This window comes from Nerophis ophidion, linkage group LG02 (genome assembly GCF_033978795.1).
Source record: "Nerophis ophidion isolate RoL-2023_Sa linkage group LG02, RoL_Noph_v1.0, whole genome shotgun sequence".
Taxonomy (NCBI): Eukaryota; Metazoa; Chordata; class Actinopteri; order Syngnathiformes; family Syngnathidae; genus Nerophis; species Nerophis ophidion.
In genome coordinates this window covers 30,294,970-30,320,937 of record NC_084612.1, presented here as the reverse complement: position 1 = coordinate 30,320,937, position 25,968 = coordinate 30,294,970, and the positions used below count along the sequence as shown (strand labels likewise).

The 25,968-nt window shown below is 41.7% G+C and overlaps 1 protein-coding gene across 1 annotated transcript in view; it reads right to left on the bottom strand.

Moving 5' to 3' along the window:
• The window catches only part of dbndd1 (dysbindin domain containing 1), a 33,700-nt gene extending 8,340 nt beyond the window's left edge, over positions 1 to 25,360 (bottom strand). The window contains exons 1-3 of the mRNA XM_061922494.1: positions 24,851 to 25,360; positions 19,217 to 19,372; positions 11,504 to 11,641 (exon numbers count right to left, since the gene is read on the bottom strand). Coding sequence (XP_061778478.1) covers positions 11,504 to 11,641; positions 19,217 to 19,372; positions 24,851 to 24,881 — 325 coding nt within the window. The 5' untranslated portion in view covers positions 24,882 to 25,360. The remainder of the gene's footprint in view (positions 1 to 11,503; positions 11,642 to 19,216; positions 19,373 to 24,850) is intronic.
• Positions 25,361 to 25,968: the final 608 nt, after the last annotated feature.

The window sequence follows — 25,968 nt, the reverse complement described above, 5'->3', positions numbered from 1 at the left end:
AAACTCACTTCCCAAAATAATTAGCGCATGCTTAGTATTACCGCCTGGTCAAACTCGTGACGTCACGAGTGACACTTCCCATGTCATCATTTTCAAAATGGAGGAGGCTGATTTCAACACCGGTCATATGAAATCGCATGAAGGGAAGAAGATTAAGAGCTATTCAGTAGGATTTAAGGTCCAAGCTTACATCACACTCAAACTTTTACTGCATACCTTCGGTAAGTGTCGGAGTAAGAAGAGGTTTTAGAATGGTTAGCGCATGAATTGATTAACGTGGACCCAGACTTAAACAAGTTGAAAAACTTATTCATGTGTTACCATTTAGTGGTCAATTTTCCGGAATATGTACTGCAATCTACTAATAAAAGTATCAATCAATCAATCAATCAATCAATCAATCAATCAATCAATCAATCGCAGGAGTGAGAAGAGGTTTTAAATTAATTAGCGCCCCTGCGGCAATTCAAGGAAATACGGTAATTAATTTGGTATTAGTCATTATTGTGATTGACGGCAGCACGGTGGTAAGGGTTAGTGCATGTGCCTCACAATACTAAGGTCCTAGGTTTGATCCCCGGGCTCAGGTTCTTTCTGTGTGGAGTTTGCATGTTCTCCCCGTGACTGCGTGGGTTCCCTCTGGGTACTGCGGCTTTCTCCCACCTCCAAAGACATGCACCTGGGGATAGGTTGATTGGCAACACTAAATTGGCTTTAGTGTGTGAATGTGAGTGTGAATGTTGTCTGTCTATTTTGTTGGCCCTATGATGAGGTGGCGACTTAGTCCAGGGTCTACAACACCTTCTGCCCAAATTCAGCTGAGAAAGGCTACTGCACCCCCATGACCCTGAAAGGGACAAGTGGTAAAAAAATGGATGGCTGGATGGATTATGAGTGACTGTAGTTGGTAGTTTCTCTGAAAGCACAAACTAACTTATTCTCCATATTCCTACCTTTTCTTTTACAGTACCTCAGCCAATCAGCTATTTACCTTTCCTAGAGTCTATCACCCTACTCGTGCCTTGTTTTGTCAATGGTCCCCATCTCCTTAGTTTCCCTGTTCAAATTAGATCCTAATTGGTTTAACGTCACTTTGCAGAATCGATGTGATTACCCTCTTCACCGCTTTAAAATGTGCAAACAAAGCAGCTTGATGAAAAAGATCTAAACAAAGTACAAACCTCGCAATTTAATGTTTAATGTATTTTTATCAAGGACTACAGTTGTGTTGCATCCAGGGTGATGTTAATTATTTAAGGAGCCACATTTAGCATGAACTTCTTCACCCTTAAACCTCTATCCTCACTTGCATTAAGTCACATGACCATCAAGCAGCCTTGCACTTAGTTGACATTCGCCATCAATTTCTACCGCTTACATAAAACTTTTAGCGTATCAGTATGTGGAATTAAATTATGGAACGGATTTACCAAAGAAATCAAACAAAGCACCAATATGATTCAGTTGAAAAGACCGTTCAAACCACAAGTGTTCACAAAGTACACAGAACAAGAATCATGATGAACACCTTGAACCATTTTTTTTATTGAGACAAATATTATTTATTTATTTAATATTTGTTTGCTTACTTTGGTATATTGTTTATTTATTATTCATTTGTTCACTGCTATTACAGAGAACAAGGAAATTGGATAAAATTGCCACGGTATGAAAAGGGTGAGGATTAAATAAGCTCTGCTTATTCCTACTCCTTTTCAGACGTGCTGTAATGAAACAACTGGAAATATGTGATGCCTATCCCAGCTGCATACGGGCTGAAATGTGTACTGAACTGTGCAATCTATTAATAAAAGTATCAATCAATCGCAGGAGTGAGAAGAGGTTTTAAATTAATTAGCGCCCCAGCGGCAATTCAAGGAAATACGGTAATTAATTTGGTATTAGTCATTATTGTGATTGACGGCAGCACGGTGGTAAGGGTTAGTGCAGGGATGTCAAACGTACGGCCCGCGGGCCGGATGTTTGACAGGTTTTATCCGGCCCGCGGGATGAGTTTGCTAAGTATAAAAATTAAGCGGAAATTTTTATATGAAAGAAACAGCTCTTCTACATGTGTCTATTGGAGGTTGCAATAGCAATTCTTTGTATCTCTGTAGAACCCGCGGCTCCGGAGCCGCATGCGGCTCTTGGATCACTCTGATGTGGCTCAGCTGCATACTTGCCGACCCCCCCATTTTACCGGAAGGTTTTCAAAATTGCATTGCCTCTCCCTGAAATCTACCCAGGATAACATTCTCAGATTTTCACCCAGCCAACAATATTGAGGCCCTGCCGTAATGGCAATGCCTCAAACGTCCTCTCAACCATGTCGCAGCATCCGCTTTACTACTATGCCATCTGAGTGCCAGCCGGCCACATCTAGTGTGCGGCAGCTGACTCAATGCACAAGCGACTGCAAGGCATAGTTGTTCAACAGCCATACAGGTTACACTGAGGGTTGTGATATAAAAAACTTTAACACTCTTACTAATATGCGCCACATTGTGAACCCACTCCAAACAAGAATGACAAACACATTTCGAGAGAACATCCACACTATATCACATTATAAATGCAACATAACAAATACCCAGAATCCCATGCATGCCTGACTCTTCCGGGCTCTATTATACACCCCCACTACAACCCCCACCCCTTCCGTGCGTCCGTTGAGGTGGGCGGGGTTTTGTGCTAGCGGGGTTGTGTAATGGAGCCCGGAAGAGTCAGGGATGCATGGGAATCTGGGTATTTGTTATGTTGCGTTTATAATGTGTTACAGTGCGGATGTTCTCCCGAAATGTGTTTGTCATTCTTGTTTCGTGTGGGTTCACAGTGTGGCGCATATTAGTAAGAGTGCTAAAGTTGTTTATATCACAACCCTCAGTGCAACCTGTATGGCTGTTGATTAAGTTTGCCTTGCAGTCACTTATGGGTGTCTCCAGAAGCCACATACAACATGCGAATGGGCTGTTAAGCTGTTTGTTACGGTTGTGTAGGGCGCTAAATGCATTGTCATCATACCACGCCCTTATTATTGTTGTTTGAGTGAATATCAGCAGACAGTCATGAGAAAGGTTGCTATGACACCCAGTAGTCTCCCGGAAAAATTGAGATGGTTGGAAAATGTAATGTTGACAAGCAGCATTCAAATAAAACTCGCACTAATATTAAATTTTCATATTAAGGTGCGGGCCGTGTGTCTGAGACCCCTGGTTAATACATAGCACAAAGCAAAACAAAACTTTGTACGCTGTGGTATTTCATTTTAAATTTCAAAAGAGTCTTGCGGCTCTCATAGTTTTCTTTATTTTGTGAAACGGGTCAAAATGGCTCTTTGAGTGGTAAAGGTTGGCGACCCCTGCTGTAGATGATGGTACATAAGTACAAAATGAACCACATGATGTTAGTACATCAATCGAGGAAAATGATCAAACTACATACATAGCATACTGTAATTTGATTTTGATATTTTCTTATCTTGATAGATTGAAAATGAACACCATTGAGTTGACTGATGAACATTATCACATAATTCATTCAGGAAATATAAATAACGACAAATAAAGATAAAATACTACTAACAGCAACATGTAAGTGTAAAAAAACAACAACATTATGATTTGTACATTTTCAGAATGTGCTTCTTCTATTTTTAAACACAGAAAACAATCTGAAGGTGTCTATTTTTAAGTTATCGTGCAGGGATTTTACCAGTCCGGCCCACTTGGGAGTAGATTTTTCTCCATGTGGCCCCCAATCTAAAATGAGTTTGACACCCCTGGGTTAGTGCATGTGCCTCACAATACACCTACTCCTTTTCAGATGTCCTGTAATGAAACAACTGGAAATATGTGATGCCTATCCCAGCTGCATGCGGGCTGAAATATGTACTGAACTGTGCAATCTACTAATAAAAGTATCAATCAATCAATCAATCGCAGGATTGAGAAGAGCTGCATACGGGCTGAAGGCGGGATACACCCTGGACAAGTCGCCACCTCATCGCAGAGCCGTCGAACATTCGTGAAAAGCATAATTTAATGGTTCCATGGAACAAAGATCACAAAAGATAAATATGCTGAAATGAGGTGTTTAAAATGTGAGCGCTGTGGCCTTCGTTCAAAATTGTAAAAAAAAATAAAATAAAAACGACAGGTATTATGAAAGCAAATGTCATAAAGGAGAGTCTTTGTGGCTTTGGTGTGTGCGCGGGCGGGGGGGGGGGGAAGGTTGGAGCAAAAAGTCAGCGACACTTGGGACTGAAAAGACATGTTTACTGCATCTTGTATCACTGATCGTTTTTCTCTTGCAGATGATACTGTCAGGCTTGCCCCTGACAGTTTGGTTCTGTTTTAGTTTTTCCTCTGTGTTGGTTGTATTTCCTGTCAGCGCTCTTTTTTTGGTTCTGTTTCCTGTTTGTCTCCCTGAGTGCTGTGTCCCCTCAGCTGTGGCTGATTGGCACCTGGCCACACCTGGTGTCAATCAGCCAGTCACTATTTAAACCTGCTTTGTCTTCCACTCGGTGTTGGAGTATTGTCGTGTCGATGTCACCACTACCTGTCATTGTCGATATCGTTACAGCTACTACCTGTCGTGCTACTACTTGTCTTTGTCGCTGTGGTCGTAGCGGTAAGCTGTTCCTGTTAGCTATTTGTAGTTTGCATTCTGCTAGCTCTTTTGTTTTGTGTTTTCTTGTTAGCCATTAGCTGTTTCCAGTTTTTCTGTTTGCTGGTTCCTGTTTTCAGTTTTGGCTATACCTAGTTTCTGGTTTGTGTTTTTTACTTTTTATTTTGAACATTAAATCATGTTTTCTTGGACAAAACCTGCCTTCTCTGCATCTTGGGGTTTGTCACCAACAACATGTGACAGATACATTTAAAAATAAATAGAGGTGATCATGAGGTCACAATAGAAGCACAGTAATTATGTCGCTCTAATGTTACTTGGAGTGACACTTTCCATCATTTTCAACAGACTACATTGCAAAATGATTAACCCACCTTCATCTGGTGCGAGATCCACGCTGGAAGGGGCCCATAAGAAGCCTCCCCACTGTAAAATGATGTGATGGACCGCATAAAATGACACGGCAGCCCAAATGAAATTACATCCATCCATCCATCCATTTTCTACCGCTTGTCCGTTTTGGGGTCACGGGGGGTGCTGGAGCCTAGCTCAGCTGCATTCGGGCGAAAGGCGAGGTACACTTTAGACAAGTCGCCACCTCATCACAGAGCCAACACAGACAGATAGACAACATTCACACTCAAATTCACACATGCTTGCATGTCAGCAGACTGGGGTAGATCCTGCTGAAATCCTATGTATTGAATGAATACAGAATCGTTTTGAATCGGAAAAATATCGTTTTTGAATCGAGAATCGCGTTGAATCGAAAAAAAAAAAAAAAAAAAAAAAAAGATTTATAATCGAATCGCGACCCCAAGAATCGATATTGAATCGAATCGTGGGACACCTAAAGATTTGCAGCCCTAGCACTCAGAAAAGCACAGACCTTTACCAGACAAATGGCAGAAATGCAAACCCTGCTTTTACGCTTTGCAAACTGCACTTGATAATGTTCCACACCAGGCCTGCAGGGGGGTAGTAGTCATTTTTTGAAATGCTTGCTGGGAACCATTGATTTGTTTTCACAATGATAACTAACACTTTGGTGCTGCATAAGATTGCCCATGCCTCACCTCTATCACAAAGTTCCGTGTATCACATGGGTGTCATCTTCATCAAGAAACAATCAGATGTTTGAACTATACACGCACACACACACACACACACACACAACCTTTTTGAAACCAAGAGCTACTTCTTGGGTACTGATTAATGCGAAGGGCTACCAGTTTGATACACACTTAAATAAATTGACAGAAATAGCCAATTTGCTCAATTTACCTTTAACTATATTTTATTATTAATAATTAATGATATTTATCTTTGTGGAAACACTGATCAACCTAATGATTTCTCACAATAAATATATATAAACAGATAAATATCAATATGCAACTTTTTATTTTTATATTTTCTCTAAGTGCACATTTTTCAAATTGAACATTTTCAAATGATCGCTTCTAAGACAGTCTTGTGAAATCACAATATCCCATTTTAACTAGCTAGCAAATAACATTTTTTGACAAATCGTGAATTACTTTGCACCATGTTTGTACGAATAATAACTCATGTAAAATACAAAAGTCAACGCTCAAATTTTTAAATAAATCATGTCACACTTTGAACTGGACACCAAATCTGTTATCTGTTTCTTTGTCAGTTAGTGGGAAGCCTGGCATTGCATGTTGTTAACTACTGTGTTGTACTCTGGTGTGTAACTTGACACTGCAACTCTGAGTCAGTCTTGCGTGTTCTGTGTTTGTTCTTGATGAAGTTCATGTCAGAAAAGGCTGGTTCACAAAGATAAGTTGAACCAAACAGACTTGCAACCTTCATAGCTGCTGCGCATACACCACTTTACTTTTCTGTGTCAACAAGGCACCAAAAGTTTGGTGAAGCCTGGTGGGCTTTAAATTTTAAATTTTCAGGAAAGAAGAGGAAGGAATTTAAAAGGTGAAAAGGTATATGTGTTTAAAAATCCTAAAATAATTTTTAAGGTTGTATTTTTTCTCTAAAATTGTTTTTCTGAAAGTTATAAGAAGCAAAGTTAAAAAAAAAAAAAATACATTTATTTAAACAAGTGAAGACCAAGTCTTTGAAATATTTTCTTGGATTTTCAAATTCTATTCGAGTTTTGTCTCTCTTAGAATTAAAAATGTCGAGCAAAGCAAGACCAGCTTGCTAGTAAATAAATCAAATTTAAAAAATAGAGGCAGCTCACTGGTAAGTGCTGCTATTTGAGCTATTATTAGAACAGGCCAGCGGGCGACTCATCTGGTCCTTATGGGCTACCTGGTGCCCGCGGACACCGCGTTGGTGACCCCTGCTCTATACTCTATTTGAGGACATTATCTGGGAGTGTTGGCTGGCATAAAAATCCGGTGAGCTTTCTGGTTGGCTACAACATTAGCAAGTTCACCGTTTGCATGCAGGATGAGGCACCCTGGTCATGAATAAAACATGGTGGACAATTTTGCCTTCTTTGGAAAAGCGTCAAAGGTATTTTCATGCACTCATTGCCGTGAAATACAAGCAGGATGGACTCTCATGCGCCATTTTCAATTATGCATACATGCATGAAGCCGTAAGGACGGTTTCACTTCTTTGCTTTTAAATGTGAGAGTATTTCCAGTTACTCCACTGATGGCTATAAGACAAATAATTTTAATAATACAAATTATAAATATTCAAGAGGATAGGGTGGCCGTGCACTGTGTCACCTCCAATGCCAGCTGGTGTCAAAGTACCTTTGAGCCACACCAGGCCAGAATCACTAATTGGTCCTGATGCTGATGACTTTTTGGTGCATTTAAGTATAGAAAGTATCGCCAATGACCTTGTCCATGCCTTTTTTGTAAGTGGATTGTTACCTCAGTTTCTTGGTCGAAAATGATTGCCAAAAATATGTCAAGCTTTTCATGTTTTTGTATGATCAAACACACATTGTTGACTTAAGTTCTGATCTGCTAAGATTTAAAAACCATGTGCTAAACAGCATATGCAACCTGAATTTTACTGTCAGTGGGCGTGTTGCGTGTGATCTACTAAGACTACATGTACAAATGAAAAGTGGCGCAGTCTGCCCTATTTTAAATGAAGTTTTTGCATGTACTACTGGCATGACTTGCCTTCCACACACATCTGCTCTCCAACCTGTGTGCGATGTTTTTGAACTAACAGCACACATCTATAATCTATGCCACCTCTTCCACAATTTTAGAATCTCAATCTAAAGACAACAGAAAACTATTTTTAGCGCACTGCCTCGTAACTGCAGCGCATTCATGCGTCTGTAATGATCCAAACGTAAGAAAATGCTTGTTGAAAGACGTTTTTTCATACAGGACAGTGGTTCGCAACCTTTTTTCAGTGATGTACCCCATGGGAACATTTTTTTTTAATTCAAGTACCCCCTATTCAGAGCAAAGCATTTTTGGTTGAAAATTATTAAATTTTATAACAGTGCAAAATATTGCTCATTTGTAGTGGTCTTTCCTGAACTATTTGGAAAAAAATATATAAAAATAACAAAAAACTTGTTGAAAAATAAACAAGTGATTCAGTTATAAATAAAGATTTCTACACATAGAGGTAATCATCAACTTAAAGTGCCCTCTTTGGGGATTGTAATAGAGATCCATCTGGATTCATCAACTTCATTCTAAATATTTCTTCACAAAAAAAAAAAATCTTTAACATCAATATTTATGGAACATGTCCACAAAAAATCTAGCTGTCAACACTGAATATTGCATTGTTGCATTTCTTTTCACAGTTGATGAACTTACATTCATATTTTGTTGAAGTATTATTCAATAAATATATTTATAAAGGATTTTTGAATTGTTGCTATTTTTAGAATATTTTTTAAAAACCTCACGTACCCCTTGGCATACTTTCAAGTACCCCCAAGGGTACGGGTACCCCCATTTGGGAACCACTGATATAGGAGATATACAGTAATTTTCTGACAATAGGGCTCACCGGATTATAAAACGCACTGCCGATGAGCGGGGTTTATTCAGGTCTATTTTCATACAAAAGGCGCACTGGATTGTAAGGCACATTAAAGGGTTCATATTATAATTGTTTTCTTTTTCTACATTTAAAACACTTCCTTGTGGTCTCCACAACATGTAGTGGTGGTTCTTTGGTCAAAATGATGCATAGATTAAGATTTACGGACCATCTTCAAGCCGCTTTCCGACTGTTTCTTCAGGATGCACCATTTTGTGGGCTCCTTCTCCCCGTCATCTTTTTTGTACTGGTCGTTTTTAGCGTTTCCATAGCGAGTCTAATTGCAGATATAAGTTAGAACTGCATGCTACTTTATATTAGACATGGCAACAGCAGAGGATGAATGTCTCACAACAAGAGGATAGAGGAAAAGAAAGAGCTTATTGACCAAGGCTTAGGTGCAGACTCCACCAACGAACGTGTGCAATTTTTGCGACCTTTGCAGATTCCAAATAAACAACAGCAGGTACCAATAAGTAAGAAAAGTAGTTTTTGCATAATATTGGGAAATACAAACACCAGACAATGTCTCCTACTAGGTGCCATTTTGGGTTCCTTATACACACACCATAATAAATGTATTGTGGTGTACAAAAGTCATACTAAATAATAAAAAAACATTTTGACAGATTTTTCAGGGCCATTTGTAATGTTCTTTGTTCCTAATGAAACATAAAAGTTTTGATGTTACTCACATACAGCTACTTGCTAGAGTCATTCATTGAACAGGCGTCAACTTGCAGTCCACACGTATATATTATGTGTGACTGCTATCTACATGTCACACTTACTACATGTACATGCAATAAATAAAATTTCTTAGAGGTCAGTAAGCAGAACTACTATGATGATGTACATTGGGCGCACTCTCGATTTTTAAGAAAATTTAAGGATTTTGAGTGCGCCTTATTGTCCGAAAAAAAAAAAACGTACCATAACAATATATTTACTAGACTAAAAAACTAACAGCATTTAAAAAAAAAAAACTGCCAGCCGACACCAAAACGCATTAATTCAATTTGCAGGAAATGTAAAATTATTAAATGATATTACTTAATAGAAGACATGGCTAATATTTATTTATGAAAGTCCAAATATGTTGACACACATGGACAGAGGATCTTTTATCCGTGGTTTTTCTTTGTAGCATGAGCCCAGCCATGCACGTGCAACTGTGTCAGTTTGCACATACTTTTCAGACGTGCTAATTAAAGACACAAAATAGTGCCTGCAGAACAGTGATCAGTCTTGATCAATCACATTGTGCGTGCTGAATGATTATATTTGCGTTGAATTGGAAAATTGTAAGTGTTCTGATGATCAGCATATATTTTGCATGTTAATGAAGACAGACACTTTAAGTGGAAGAGACTCAAAGAGACATATGTGGCTCATCCTGTCACGACTTTGCAAACATTATTACTGTACAGTAATGTTAACATCAGGACTGATTTGTTATCCAAAAAAGATATTGGAAGCCAGCGAAGCTAAACATCAGTTTATGAGGCATTTACATGATCAAAAGTCAAAGTGTAACTTAACTTTTTTGAGGAACAGCATTTTCCAAACTGATGTAGAATGATGTCCAATGTAGAGGGCACTGTTTCTCATAAAGTAAAACTTGAAAGGGACTGAACTGAACATTTTTGTGTTACACTGGGTTATTATCACTTTAAATACACTAAACTGTAATTCTTTTTTAATATTTGCTTGGAACAGTGGAAGTCCCTGCACAATTCTTTGCACTTAAACATACATGTGTGTCCTAATGAATATGATTAAAACGTGTGAGCATTATGTTTGTGTTCAATTACAGTAAGTGTGTTTATCCTAAACATTCCTGCCACCTAATTGTACACTATATAGCATATTTACCGTATTTTTCGGATTATAAATCGCTCCGGATTATATGTCGCACCAGCCGAAAATGCATAATAAAGAAGGAAAAAAACATATATAAGTCGCACTGGAATATAAGTCGCATTTTTGGGGGAAATTTATTCGATAAAATCCAACACCAAGAATAAACATTTGAAAGGCAATTTAAAATAAATAAAGAATAGTGAACAACAGACTGAATAAGTGTACGTTATATGACGCATAAATAACCAACGGAGAAGGTGCCTGGTATGTTAACGTAACATATTATGGTAAGAGTCATTCAAATAACTATAACATACAGAACATGCTATACGTTTACCAAACGATCTGTCACTCCTAATCGATAAATCCGATAAAATCTTCTTCCTCGATGTCGCTTCTAAACACCTCTGCCAACTCCAAAGGTATGTGCTGCTTCCTTTTGTCGTTTTCTGCTGCATATTTCACTAAATCCATCTTGTAATCTGCAGTACATGATTTCCTTTTCGGCCTAATTTTCGTTCAGCCCTTCTCAGTTTTTATAAGTTACCACCAACGATGAAATGATCCATTTTAATAGCTACGGCAGTAGCATATAGCATATAGCAGTTAGCATCCCATGACCCACAATGCACTTCTGCCATGACCCTCCCCCGCCAAATTCCTATTGGTTGACGTGTATGTGACGATTGCTGACATTTTCTTTGTCTCTTCCGCGAATGAGATAAATAATATTATTTGATAGTTTTTGGTATTGTGTTAATAATTTCACACATAAGTCACTCCGGAGTATATGTCGCACCCCCGGCCAAACTATGAAAAAAACTGTGACTTATAGTCCGAAAAATACGGTACTCTGAGAGCCAAGTGTTTTCTGAGGTGGTACTGGGTGAAAATAGTTTGACAACCACTGCTCTTAACCATGTCTGTGAGTGGCGAACCTTGACAAAATCAACAAGAGCAGCTCATCGGTTGTGTTTTTTGTGCTACATCCCACCTGGTGGATACTCATTGTGGTTCTCCTCATCAGAGTCAGCAAAGACTTCAGCCAGCTCTTGGTCCGACATGTCGGTCAGCTCGGTGAGGTCTAGGAGGTCAAAGTGGACTTCTAAAGATGACACACTGCTCAGAGGTTCTGTGGGCAAAGAGAAAAGGCACACATTTGAATCTGCTAAGGCAGCAACAAATCAAAAAGACGTTGACTTGTGCTACTTCCTTATGTGATACAAAAACAGATCCTTGCCTTCTGCACATGTAAATGTGAATTCACCACATTTGTTTAAGTTAAAATACCAATGATTGTCACACACACACTAGGTGTGGTGAAATTTGTCCTCTGCATTTGACCCATCCCCTTTGTTCACCTCCTGGGAGGTGAGGGGAGCAGTGAGCAGCAGCGGTGGCCACGCCCGGGAATAATTTTAGTGATTTAACCCCAACTTCCAACCCTTGATGCTGAGTGCCAAGCTGGGAGGTAACGGGTCACATTTTTATAGTCGTTTGTTTGACTCAGCCGAGGTGTGAACTCACGACCTGCCGATCTCAGTGTGGACACTCTAACCACGAGGCCACTGAGCAGTTTGGATGGTACATGAAGAGCTGCTTGAATTAGTTTGGTGTAAAACAAACCTGTCACACGTCCTTTGAGATTTTGAGCGAGCCCTCGGCTCCAACGTCAGTGACCTCTGACCTCACTAATGTTCCCACTCCAATATTTTGTCTTTTCAGATGAATGGAAGCTGTCACAGCTACAAAGGCAAGCATCTATTTTTCTTCAATCTGAAGCAGATTGAGGCGTTTCCACGTGAGTCGAGTCAGCCTGTCAACTGTGGATGAATCCCTCCACAGGCTATGTGGGTGTTCAAAAGGCTTCCACGAGAAGCTGTTAATATTCTCTTCCAGGCTGCAGTAACGCTGCTGTTGAAAACAAAGACAAATGGCAGCCTTCTCTGTCGGCTTTCCATTCTGTGCTGAGATGCACATGGAAGTGTTCCCTCGGGGAGTTCAGTAATGACCCATCACTGATTACAGTATAAATTCTGGCGCTTTGATGACGGATAGGACCTTTCCTCGCAAGATACTGACGAGGGAGAGGAGATGAAAGGAAAGGGATGGTAATGTGAAAGTGAAGAAATAGAATACATGATGAAAATGTTTCCAAAAAATGTCAACACCTTTTTATGCACAGCTTGTTTTTTCTCTATTTCTTTAATCCCCATTCCTCTTGTTTTTTCTACCCCACTCCTCTTCTCCTTAAATAATTGATCAGTGCGCTTTGTCTCCCAGACTGGGGGAAAAACTACCTCCATCGCCAAAGCTAATCTGGGTAGGTCTTGCTTGTGTGTGAATTGACACTTGGGTTAAAGAACAAATGAAAGATTTAAAGCTTGACATATCTCCGCTATTGCCAGCATGCCTGTATTCCTATCCGAAATATTCATTATTATTATATTAATTTGTGTAAAGTACAGGCTTCAATGGTACGGTAATTAATTAAGGAAAACATATATGGGGTGACATTTGCATTGACCCTACAAGAAACAGAAAATTATTGTATGTCCACTAATAATTGTGACAGATACAGTATATCCATCCGTCCATTTTCTACCACTTATTCCCTTTAGGGTCGCGGGAGGCGCTGGTGCCTATCTCAGCTACAATTGGGCGGAAGGTAACAGATATAATTATTGTTTAATCAATCTCCAAGTTCCAAGATACTATTTTGCTACTATTTAAAAGAAGTCTCCCAGATGTCCCACTATAGTGTATTCTTATTGACATTTACGACTTAAAAGTACTTTTAGTCACCAGCCCTACTGGGAACATCCATTTTGTGTGTGTCTGTAGCTCTTAATCTGTAGTCTGTAGCTAAAAGGGTAACTGCAGTTTTTTTTAGAATGTTGCATAATGTTCACAATCATTATGAAAAACATGACGATGAATGTTTTGGGTTTTTTTTTTTTTGCATTCTAAATATTAAATGAATGTGATCAAAAGTTTGCTTACAATTGAACCTATAGGAGCCAAATAATTTCTAAGCATACGCAGCGCATTAATTTAAAAAACGCATTACAACGATTGCTTTTTTTTTCTTCATCCATGATGTCTGCTCACTGCGGACTTTATGAGAGCCAACAAACATTATAAAACATCACTTACTGTGCAACGTCTGCTGTTATCAGGATGCCGACTGCTCGATGAAGAATGACTCATAATCCCCACGAAGAAACAGTGTGTGCGGAGGGCGTGGGGACCTACCGTCTTTTCGTGTCGTTCTGGCCATTTCCGAGTCCTAAATGGCTGTCAAAGTGTTCCAACTTGTCGGAATACTTACTCAGACATCCTTTGTCCGGGTGAGATGCATGATTTATGATGTAGATTAAACTTAGAGGGATCAAGGAAGCGAGGAAACAGCAGACCACATGATGGTGTAAATATAGTGACACACGGAAGTGATCACAGCGCAGCTATGAAAAGGATTGTCTACGGTAATGATTATAATAACAATATCACTGATACTTGGTTAATATTTCAATTATGAAATGTAAATGGAGTATTGTTGTCGGTTTTTCAATGTTTATTTATAATAATAATAATAATAATAATGGATTAGATTTATATCGCGCTTTTCTATTGTTAGATACTCAAAGCGCTCACAGAGAAGTGGGAAACCATCATTCATTCACACCTGGTGGTGGTAAGCTACATCAGTAGTTACAGCTGCCAGTTTGCGCCTACGGCCCCTCCGACCACCACCAATCATTCATTCACCAGTGTGAGCGGCACCGGGGGCAAGGGTGAAGTGTCCTGCCCAAGGACACAACGGCAGCGTTTTTTTGGATGTCAATAGGTGGGAAGCAAACCTGCAACCCTCAGGTTTCTGGCACGGCCGCTCTACCCACTACGCCATGCCGCCCCTTATTGGATTTTATGGACGAAATAGAGGAGCTCTCATTGGCTGCGCTGCAAGCAGACTTTTATTTACGATTATTTAATATTTAAAATGTATAAAAAAATACCACCGTCATCATGTCTTTTAAAATGATAGTGAACGATAAACAAAATTCCAAAACAAGTGCAGTTCCCCTTTAATGCTAACGAGCTGTGTTTGTCTCCTGTTAGTTTTTTACCAACATGCATACAATTACAATATCATACATCACATAATTACAGTTTCTCATTACAGCATGTCCGTGTAGGAGTAGGAAGAAGCAGAGCTTATTTAATCAAACCCCTATTCGTATCATAGCAATTACTGAAGGATTTTCGTCTGCAGCATGCTAAAATGACATGTTGCACATGACTTAACAGTCTCAGTTGCACAAGTAAAGTCTATGTGCTTTTTTTTTATTGGACTTTTTGGGACCAATTTAGGACTTCCATCCATCAATCTTCTTCTGCCTATCCAAGGTTGGATCATGGGGGCAGTAGCCTAAGCAGGGAAACCCAGACTTTCCTCTTCCCAGCCACTTCATCCGGCTCTTCCCGGAAGATCCCAAGGCGTTCCCAGGTCAGCCGGGAGACATAGTCTTCCCAACGTGTCCTGGGTCTTCCCCCTGGCTTCCTACCTTTCGGACGTGCCCTAAAAACCTCCCTCGGGAGGCGTTCAGGTGGCATTGACCAGATGCCCGAACCACCTCATTTGGCTCCTCTCGATGTGGAGGAGCAGCGGCTTTACTTTGAGTTCCTCTCGGATGGCAGAGCTTCTCACCCTATCTCTAAGGGAGAGCCCTGCCACCCGACGGAGGACACTAATTTTGGCCGTTTGTACCCATGATGTTTTCCTTTCGGTCATAACCCAAAGCTTGTGACCATAGGTGAGGATGGGGATGTAGATCGACCAGTAAATTGAATACTTTGCCTTCCGGCACAGTTCCTTCTTCACCACAACAGATCGACACAGCGTCCGCATTTCTGAAGATGCCACACCGATCCGCCTGTCGATCTCATGATCCACTCTACCCTCACTCGTGAACAAGACTCTGAGGTACTTGAACTCCTCCAATTGGGGCAGGGTCTCTTCTCCGAACAATAGATGGCACTCCACCCTTGTCCGGGAGTGCTGATTCTCATCCCTGTCGCTTCACACTCGGCTGTGAACCGATCCAGTGAGAGCTAAAGATCCTGGCCAGATGAAGCCATCAGGACCACATCATCTGCAAAAAACAGAGACCTAATCCTGCAGCCACCAAACCGGATCCCCTCAACGCCCTGACTGCGCCTACAAAATCTGTCAATAAAATTTATGAACAGAGGGGGAGCTTTGGCGGAATCCAACCCTCACTGGAAACGTGTCCGACTTACTGCCGGCAATGCGGACCAAGCTCTGACACTGATCGTACAGGGAGCGTACCGCCACAATCAGACAGTCCGATACCCCATACTCTCTGAGCACTCCCCACAGGACTCCTCGAGGGACACGGTAGAATGCCTTCTCCAAGTCCACAAGCACTTGTAGACTGGTTGGGCAAACTCCCATGCACCCTCAAGGACCCTGCTGAGAGTATAGAGCTGGTCCACAGTTCCACGACCAGGATAACAACCACACTGTTCCTCCTGGAATCGAGGTTCAATTATCTGGCGTAGCCTCCTCTCCAGTACACCTGAATAAACGTTACCTGGAAGGCTGAGGAGTGTGATCCCATGATAGTTGGAACACACCCTCCGGTCCCCTTTCTTAAAGAGAGGGACCACCACCCTGGTCTGGCAATCCAAAAGTACCTCCCCCGATGTCCACGCGATGCTGCAGAGTCTTGTCAACTAAGACAGCCCCACAGCATCCAGAGCCTTAAGGAACTCCGGACAAATCTCATCCACCCCCGGGGCCTTGCCACCGATGAGCTTTTAACTACCTCAGCAACCTCAGCCCCAAAAATAGTAGAGCCCACCACAGATTGCCCAGGCACTGCTTCCTCATAGGAAGACGTTTTGGTTGGATTGAGGAGGTCTTCAAAGTATTCTCTCCACCGATCCACAACATCCACAGTCAAGGTCAGCAGAACACCATCCTCACCATACACGGTGTTGACAGTGCACTACTTCCCCTTCCTGAGGCGGCGGATGATGGTCCGGAATTGCTTCGAAGCCGACTGGAAGTCGTTTTCCATGGCTCCCCAGAACTCCTCCCATGTCAGAGTTTTTCCCTCCACGACCGCTGAAGCCGCACACCACTTGGCCTGTTGGTACCTGTCCGCTGCCTCCAGAGTCCCATGAGCCAAAAGAACCCGATTGGACTCTTCCTTCGGCTTGACAGCATCCCTCATTGCTGGCGTCCACCAGCGGGTTAAAGGTTTACCACCACTAGAGGCACCAACCACCTTGCGGCCACAGCTCCAATCAGCTGCCTCAACAATAGAGGTACGGAACATCGTCCACTCGGACTCAATGTCCAGCACCTCCCTCGTGACATGTTTAAAGTTCTTCCGGAGGTGTGAATTGAAACATTCTCTGACAGGAAATTCTGCAAAATGCTCCCAGCAGAGCTTCACAATGCGTTTGGGCCTGCCAGGTCCGTCCGGCATCCTCCCACACCATTGCAGCGAATTCACCACCAGGTGGTGATCGGTAGAAAGCTCCGCACCTCTCATCACCCGAGTGTCCAAAACATGAGGCTGCAAATCCGATGACAGAACTACAAATTCGATCATGGAACTGCGGCCTCTGGTTTCCTGGTGCCAAGTGCACATGTGGACACCCTTATTTTGGAACATGGTGTTTTGTTTTGTACAATCTGTGACGACCAAAAAAGTCCAATAACAAAACACCACTTGGGTTCAGATCCGGGCTGCAATTCTTCCCAATCACGCCTCACCAGGTTTCACTGTTGTTGCCAACATGAGCGTTGAAGTCCCCCAGTAGGACAAGGGAATCACCCGGGGGAGCACTTTCCAGTAATTCCTCGGGTGTATCCAAAAAGGGTGGGTACTCTAAACGGCTGTTTGGTGCGAAAGCACAAACAACAGTCAGGACCCATCCCCCATCCGAAGGCATTGGGAAGCTACCCCCTCCTCCACCGGGTTGAACTCCAGCGTGCAGGCTTTGAGCCTGGGGTTAAAATAATTGCTACCTCAGCCCATCGCCTCTCACTGCATGCAACGCCAGTGTGGAAGAGATTCCAGCCCCTCTCGAGATAACTGGTTCCAGAGCCCCTGCTGTGCGTCGAAGTGAGTCCGACTATATCCAGCCGGAACTTTGTGCACTAGCTCAGGCTTCTTCCCCCCCCCCCAGCAGGGTGATATTCCACTTCCCAAGAGCTAGCTTATGTAGCCGAGGATCGGACCAATAAGTGCCCCGCCTTCGGCTTCCGCCCAGCTCACATCGCACCCGACCTCTATGGCCCCTCCCATGAGTGGTGAGCCCATTGGAGGGGGGGAACTACATTGCCTCTTCGGGCTGTGCCCAATGAGGACAGGCCCGGCAACCCGGCGCTCGCCATCGTGCCCCAACTCTGGGCCTGGCTCCAGAGGGGGGGCCCCGGTGACCCTTGTCCGGGAGAAGGAAATCTGAGTCTCGGTTCTTGTACAGTTTAGGATTTAAATTAGATAATAATCTTATAGCCCTATTGAATTAGTATAATAATATACATTATATTTGGACCAATATACAGACATGTAAAGTCATCCCACCCTAAATGGCACTTCAAATATTTGAGCTTCACTACGTCAAAGATTTTTTAAAGTTTTGTATTATTGTTTTGACTTTCAAAGCTTATTCCACATATTAAATTAAGTTGTATTTATGTATTACATATATTACAGGGCAGTATAAAAAACATTGCGCCATTTGTTTTAAAATTGATATAACTGATTTGTGTCATAAAGCTACAACCTAAACATGATACAATAAAGTTACTTGTGACAATGCAAGAGCTATTGCAATGCATTGTGGGATTTGTAGTATCAACGTGTTTTAAATTGATAATAACTGGCTAGTGTAGACTAAAATATGGTTGTCAGTTTCTCAGAGTTGGAGTCAATGTTTGAAATGATTATTAAAATACTTTATAATTACTACTATTGTCAAAGGTATTTTTTAGGGTCTAAATACGGCAATGCTCCAGGGCTAATGGATGCCTGTCCGACAGTTCGCTGTGTCACCCTGCTTCCATGCTGGATAATGAGTCGACAGCCTGTGGCGTTTAGCTCACTGGCTAGCACTGCTCGTGTCCTCAACCAGTGAGGACTGGTGGAGCCGTGTAAGCAGGCCCACAGGTGAGCTGCGCTGCCAGGTGGCAAGGCCGGCTAGTGGGTCACAGACATTAGCCTTCGGATGAGCTGTCAAAAAGGGTTCAGTTAGTGAAGCAGATAAAAGCTGCCTTGTCACCCATGGAGCCCCAGTATTCAGCGCTGTGTTGCACTGATGCACAATGAAAGCTTTCAGCATTACAGCCCTGTGCTGCAGCCATCTTTTAAAAATGTAATAGTGTACTTTAAATGTGTCATTAGTAATATGCTTTTTACAACAGAAAGTAAACCATTAATTTGGATTAATTTGTACTTTAAAGCATAAAAAGAACTAGTCAATAGACATATTTTTTTTATCTGAATGATCCTTTTTGCATACATGATTAGACACATCGGATATAAATCAGTTAACCTCCTAAAGGAATTATCCACCCATTAAGACACCCCCTTTACCAATCAGTACCTACTTTCTATCCTTATCAACATCTCATGATCTCTCTCTCTATCGCTTCTTTCATTGTACTCACGTCTCTTCTCGGAGATGTGCAGAAGGCTGGCGGTGTGTCCTGCGAAGCCAGCTTCCTCCTCCTCTTTCTCGCCTGCAGCATACTGCTGGAACAGCTCCTGAGAAAGGTCACCTGAGCTGGAGAGCTTTAGCAGCTTCTGGATGTCTTTATTAGGCTCTAATAGAGCACAAACACACAGGATGCAGACATTGGTAATGGCAGTAGTAGCCATATGCACTTCAGTGGATGTTTGGCTCATTTACCATTTCAATCTTAAAACTCAAATGTGGAAAAAAAGCTCAAAGTAAAACTGAGAAACATGTAAAAGAGAAGTAAGTAGAAAGTACATTTTCATACATTGTCGTACCTTGCACGTTGTATCTGAATCAGGCATTTTAAATGCAGACTTCTACAAATATGCCATTGATTAGGCTAGGTTTGAGTGGAATTTTGCAAAATGCAGCAGTTGTGTTTATATTTTAATGTGATGAAAGAGTAACAGATGACTGATGGGCCGTGCCAGATGGCAAGTGTCATTTATGTTCGCATATTTTTTAGTTATATCTCCTTACAAATAAAATATGTGAAGATAAGAAGAGGATATGACACACTCTCATTGATCATTGAATTATATTGATTGCTTGCCTCAGAGAGTGATAACAATAACATAATGTTTGCTATTGGCATTGTTTGAATGCGTAAAATTTACACCGCAAAACAGCTTTGATTTGTTTTAGCTTTTTTGTGTCATAGAATTCTGAGAAGTAGTAACTTCAACCTAGGTTTTAACCTATTTTCTGCTGTGTTGTCCACTATTTAATTTGCAACAGTCTCTTTCGGCTAATAGGTATAATTAATAATAATACAGTGAATTAGTAATTATATTGTTTTTGTTGACATTTTGGTCGGATGAATGCACCTACGTGTACATAAAAATTTGGAATTGCACTGTTCACACTGACATAAAAAAAATCCAATACAGGTCGCATATGGGCAAAAAAAATCCTAAGTGTGAACCAATGCCAAAGGCAAGTCAAGTACTTCGAAGACTATCATGACAAATTTAATCAAGCAATCCATTATGTTTGAGGTTAGAACAACTCTTTGGACAGGTGACCCATGGACGATAGAACCCGAAGATATTGATGACTAAATGGGGCACAGTGTAGGTCCTAACATGAGCCTTCCTCCAGTACACAGTGGTAGAGCGACACAGTTTTCAATCCAATATGCCCGAGGTCAAATGTTTTTTCGTTTGTTGAAAAATGGTGTCAGAAGTTGGATGATCATCTGTGTGAACATTTGTGATGTGCCTAGTTTTAATCTCTGTGCACTTGTTTTCAGCATTGCAGTCTTGGGAGAACACGGAATCTGGGAGAAAGACTTTAGTGCAACATTTTCTGTGGCTGATAAGACGAATACAGCTCCGGCGGCAAAAGCCACAGATGGAGGTCAATTCTTATGATGGGGGTATGGTGTCCTGTTGAAGTTGCTTCCTCTTTTTCATATTTGCATCGTAGAGTTTGGCCAGGGTTGTTTCATATGAGAGCATTTCGATGCCGACAACGAGCTGCCATTTGAGCGGTTGTGAGCCTTAGCTTCCTAAGTAGCTGGACCGATGTCAAAAGACTTAAGGTCTTGCTTCCAGACGTCCCTGTAGTGTAGTTGGGGGCGGCCAATGGGTCTCTTACCAGATGCTAGTTCCCCAAAGAGAATGTCTTCCGTTATTTGTCCATCGTCCATCCGCCGGACATGGCCAAGCCAACAAAGACGGAGCTGCCTCAAAAGCGAGAACATACTGGTAAGTTCTTCCAGGATTGTCTTGTGGGTGATTCTGTCTGCTCAGTAAGCACCTCAGGCAGTGAAGGTGTAAGAGTTCAGACAATGCTTTTGGTGTGAGTATAGCATCCTGGTTTTGCTGCTATTCAAGCGTGTGCTTTGATGACACAAGGTCTGTAAACCTGCGTATTTGTATAGACTGTGAGCTTTCCATTATTCCATACGCAACTTGTGAGCTTTCAATAAATCCTAGCAGAGTTTCCAATGTGGCTGCTGAGTTCAGCATCGAGTGACAGGTTGTGAGTGATTGTGGATCCAAGGTTGGTTAAGGAGTTTGCGGCTTGCAGTGTGTAATACACTGTCCCGTTGTCTTCGTTTTGCCTTGGATGATGGTTCGACTGAAGTCTTTGTAAGCAGGGCTGAACTGGTCCAAATGGGTTTGCAGGTGCTCCTGGGTGTATGCTACCGCTGCTCTTTGCACTAAATCAATCTATATGGGACAGGTTCCCTGATAATCAGAATGTTGAGCCTGTGTGAGACATGCACCCGCCTCCGGAAATGAGAGACAGTGGCGAGTACATGCCGTCACTACAGTTGTCCATGTAGTCTGGCTAACTTTACCAATAGCCTGGTTTTCTCTAGAGTTGTTGTCACTGTTTAGGTCTTCCAATCCAAAGGACTATGGGTCAAATCTGTGTTGTGAGGTTACTAGTCTTCGGTATGTCAATAAAAATGGCACAGAAGTAAGATGATCATCTGCGAGGCTGTATTCAGTTGAGAAGGACCCTTGGAACTGGTGACCTCTGGGCTTTAAACTTCGATGATGGAATATGGAGTATGTGTCTCGCTGAAATTGGGCGTGAAGGGATAATCCGACATTCTACTACTTAAAGCAAGGGTGCCCAAACTTTTTGCCTCTAAATACCAAAATAAAAATGTGCCAATGGGCCGCGGGCCAAACGTAGCTATGTTTAAGCCTACAGTAACCCCATGACTGCAGAGTTTATCCCCATACCGCCATATATAAAGTATCTGAGATCATACGTGCCGATCTACATTTCTGCTAGTGGGTGCTCGGAGGGGTGGTAAATCTGACGCTACTTTTCTGAAGCTATTGTCTACACTAAGCCGGATAATAATTGTTTAGCCTAGGCCCCGTTTCCGCCACACTAAACTATCATTTAAGGTTCCCCTCCTCCGACAATGTTTTACACGGGTAAGTGCGCCGTCTATTTCTTAAATCTCCGGCTCTTAGCTTTGTATGGACTCATTGATTGTTTACAATCTGAGTTCGGAGAGGAAGTGATGCCAGAAAGACCGCGCCCCACACAGGAAGTGATGTCAGTAAGAACGTGCCACAGCCAGCTTCATAATAAAGCAGTTTCGTAACTCGGAGGTAACCACTGGAAATATGGAGGCGAGTCATCCAAACATGCCCGTGTTTCTCCTACCGTCTGTACAGACACTTGTGGAAATCACACATAAATATCTTAAGAGAAAGCAATTGCAGCTGTTTCGGATACAACACTTTTCAGACAGCAAGAGAACTTTCGAATGTCCAGGTCAACTGTGATTCTACTTAACGAAAAACGTTGTCCATTTGTCGACGGAGAGTGAACGAGAATGCGGGCTCCCATGGATGTGATAAAAAAAGGTAGCATGCGCTTTGTACTACCTGGCCTACGAGGAAAGATTACGGAAAACAGCGAATGCTTTTTGAACCAGCAAAGCAGACATGTATGTCGCGGACTTAACGTCTAGGTCCAGAGTACGTTTGTATATAAAATCACCAAAAACGAATGGACAATGAAGGTGAAGGCAAGTGAGGAGTGTCCTGACCAGATCTCTAGATTCCGAGATTGATTGATGTAAAATATTCTTTGTTACAGTGTGTACTATCACATGTTTATTAAAGATTTGATTAATTTATAATGGCTCAGGTGTGATTCACTACAATAGGGCCCCAAAGCACACTGGATTCCAGTTAATTGAAATACCACAAAACTGGATATACAAAGCAACACTTGAAGTGACCATGACGTGCGTATTTTCCGCGTATGCGTATTAGGACACGTTGCGCCGGCTGATGGAGGGGAGAAGGGGGTCTTTAATGACCAGTCTGTGTGTAGACAAGGATAAGGTTAGGTGAGTTTTAACCTGGATAACCTTAGCTATCTTATTGTACAGGGGGCCTGAGCATGCACGGTTTTTGCTTGGTGGTGAAAAAGAATTTGCCATCAATCCCTCGTGGGTGCTCGGCATTGGGGATCGGCGCCTATGGTGGAGATCATCCAGTACTTAGCCTTCCATAAATGCCTTCAGTGATTGTTTGAGTTTGAGAGACGTCAGTCTGAAATTTGGGAAAATACCCTTTTCGCCAACAAAAGGACTTGATATGCCAAAATTCGCATTTTGGGCACCCCTCCCTTTAAACTGCTAAGAGGTTCCTGACAAATGGTGTCTGAATTGGGATCGGTTAGGCAATCTGAGGATGGGGATATGTGGTACATGGGTAGTATGATGGAAAATACCAGGATATCAGGCCTACTTTTTCAGTTATTAGTGGTTTTAGAACACAACTGATCCGGGACATATGTCAAATGACTGAAACACTATATTGGGTCTTTGCACATGTAATCCTAAACTGTGGGACTAAATAATTAGTTCTTTCCTCCACATATCTGCTGTATGTTTTGATGTATCTTGCATGACAGGTGGTACAGTGTGTGCATGTAAAAAGATGGACACAGCACACCACCTGATAAATCAGATAAAAATGGACTTATTAGTACTGGAAAATAACTTCAACGGAGCCTGCCTCACGCTGTAATTCTTCCATGTGATTCAGACTGGCAGAAGGTGATAGATGAGAAAACGAGAAAAAAAGAATATGGAGTGGGTTTGCTAAATGTTAAACCAAGTGTCTCAGTAACATAAATCAATAGTTATTCATTTGCAGCACTGGCAGAAAGAATTAATCTGACTTTCATCAGAACAACATAATGTCAACAGCAACTATAATTTGATGTATTGTCAATGCATGGACACTTCATTAGGCATACATAAATAATTGATAATCATTGCTACACTGCATCATACATGGATATATGTCTGATATTCGGAGGCAGAGTTATGTAGTGGAAAATTCAGATCTTTACCTACTGTACCTAATAAAGTGGCCTCTACGTTGATATCATAATAAAAGTCATTGTGACCCTCCAGCCCACAAATGAATCAATATGTTTGGGCTTATTGAATTTCATAAATTAATAATCTTTCATCATGGACCTCAAACAAGTGTGGGTCTGAGTATATGCTGACAAAGTAGTTTATGGAGTTATTTCATGCAGATGTAGTCTAAAGTAAGAACACTCTATAACAGCAGTTCGATGCAAGACTGCAGTTTCAGCACCAGCTATGAGCTGAACCTCAATGTTTGTGTACCTGATGCATAATTTACGACACAACTTTTTTTAAATCATCAAAGTTTACACACTACCAAAAAGGTTTAGATGTTGCATTGCAATGCAGCATGGAGGGGCATTGTGTGAGGTGCCCATACAGCGGGCTTACCCGGATTGCCCTTCACACAATGCATCCACTATTGTACACACATTTGTCTCTCATCAGTACACTTTCTGCATGGCTGATCTATGCTTGAAAAGAGGCCCTCTCCTCTGCAACTTGAGAGTTTATAGAACTGTCATGGTGTGTCAGGACAATGATCACAGTGTGTTACCACATGTGAGTTTAACCCGGAAAAGAAAACGAGGGTAAGGCCAGGGGCATGAAGGATGACCATTAACAGATTACGCATCCAGAATAATCAAAGAAGCACACAAAGCATTTTTGAGATGCAATAGAACGGGTTCCTACCTGGGCTGGGAGCCCCTCCCTGTGCCTCCATGCAGAGAGAATCCTGCTGTTCACCACACCAGCATCCAAGGAAGGGAGAGGCAAGTGTGTGTGTGTGTGTGTGTGTGTGTGTGTGTGTGTGTGTGTGTGTGTGTGTGTGTGTGTGTGTGTGTGTGTGTGTGTGTGCGTGTGTGTGTGTGTGTGTGCGTGCGTGTGTGTGTGTGTGTGTGTGTGTGACAGATTTCCCAAACAGGTGATGTCGGTCACTTGGTCCACCTGCCAAACTCGTCCATTAGAGCCTCACACAGTGGGTCCGCCAAAGAGGGGCGAAAGGGGGTTCTGGGAACAGCCACATCACAGCAAATTCCTAAGCTCCTGGGTTTAGGAAGCGCAGCATTGTGAAGCTTTGCTTGACATGTAGAGAATCCACTGAGATCCAGAGCCAGAGAGAGAGAAAGGGAGGGTGTAGCTTGGCTCTCTGCCCAGACAGAGAGAGGGAAGCATGGGGCATTGGGGAGGGCTCTATACTGGCGGGTGGCTATATATGTATGACTATGTGTCTGGAAAGGAAAGATTATTTCTGGTAGGTAACGTAAAAATGTGGGGATAGAAATGTCACAGCAAATGATGATGAGTCAGGTTCACGCCCTCAATATTACCATCTGTCATTTGATGTATTGCCCGAAAACCACACCTTCGCTGTAAAACATTGACGCTCTCTTGGCCGAGATAAGGAGAGGTTGCCCTCTTGTGGTGTAATTGTGACCCTGCGCGCAATCATGTAAAAAGATACCGAAAATTTAAAAGTGGGCTTTTTTTTTGCATAATTCTTACGTGAAAACAATATGACACAATATTTTTTTGTTGTCTGATTTTTTATGCATTCTCCTTAGCACAGGAAAATACCATCTAATACTAAATAAATAATTTATTATCATATTTGCTACTGTTTTGATAAGAGGAACAGGATATATATTTTTAAATACAATAGATAAAATAATTTAATTCTACACTTAATTCAACATTGTAAATTCAAAAATTCACTGAAAACTGTTAAATGTGAACTTTTCTTTTTGTAAATTTCATGACACATTTTCCCAGTCATTTTATTAATGATATGAAGCAGTTTTTTTTTTCTT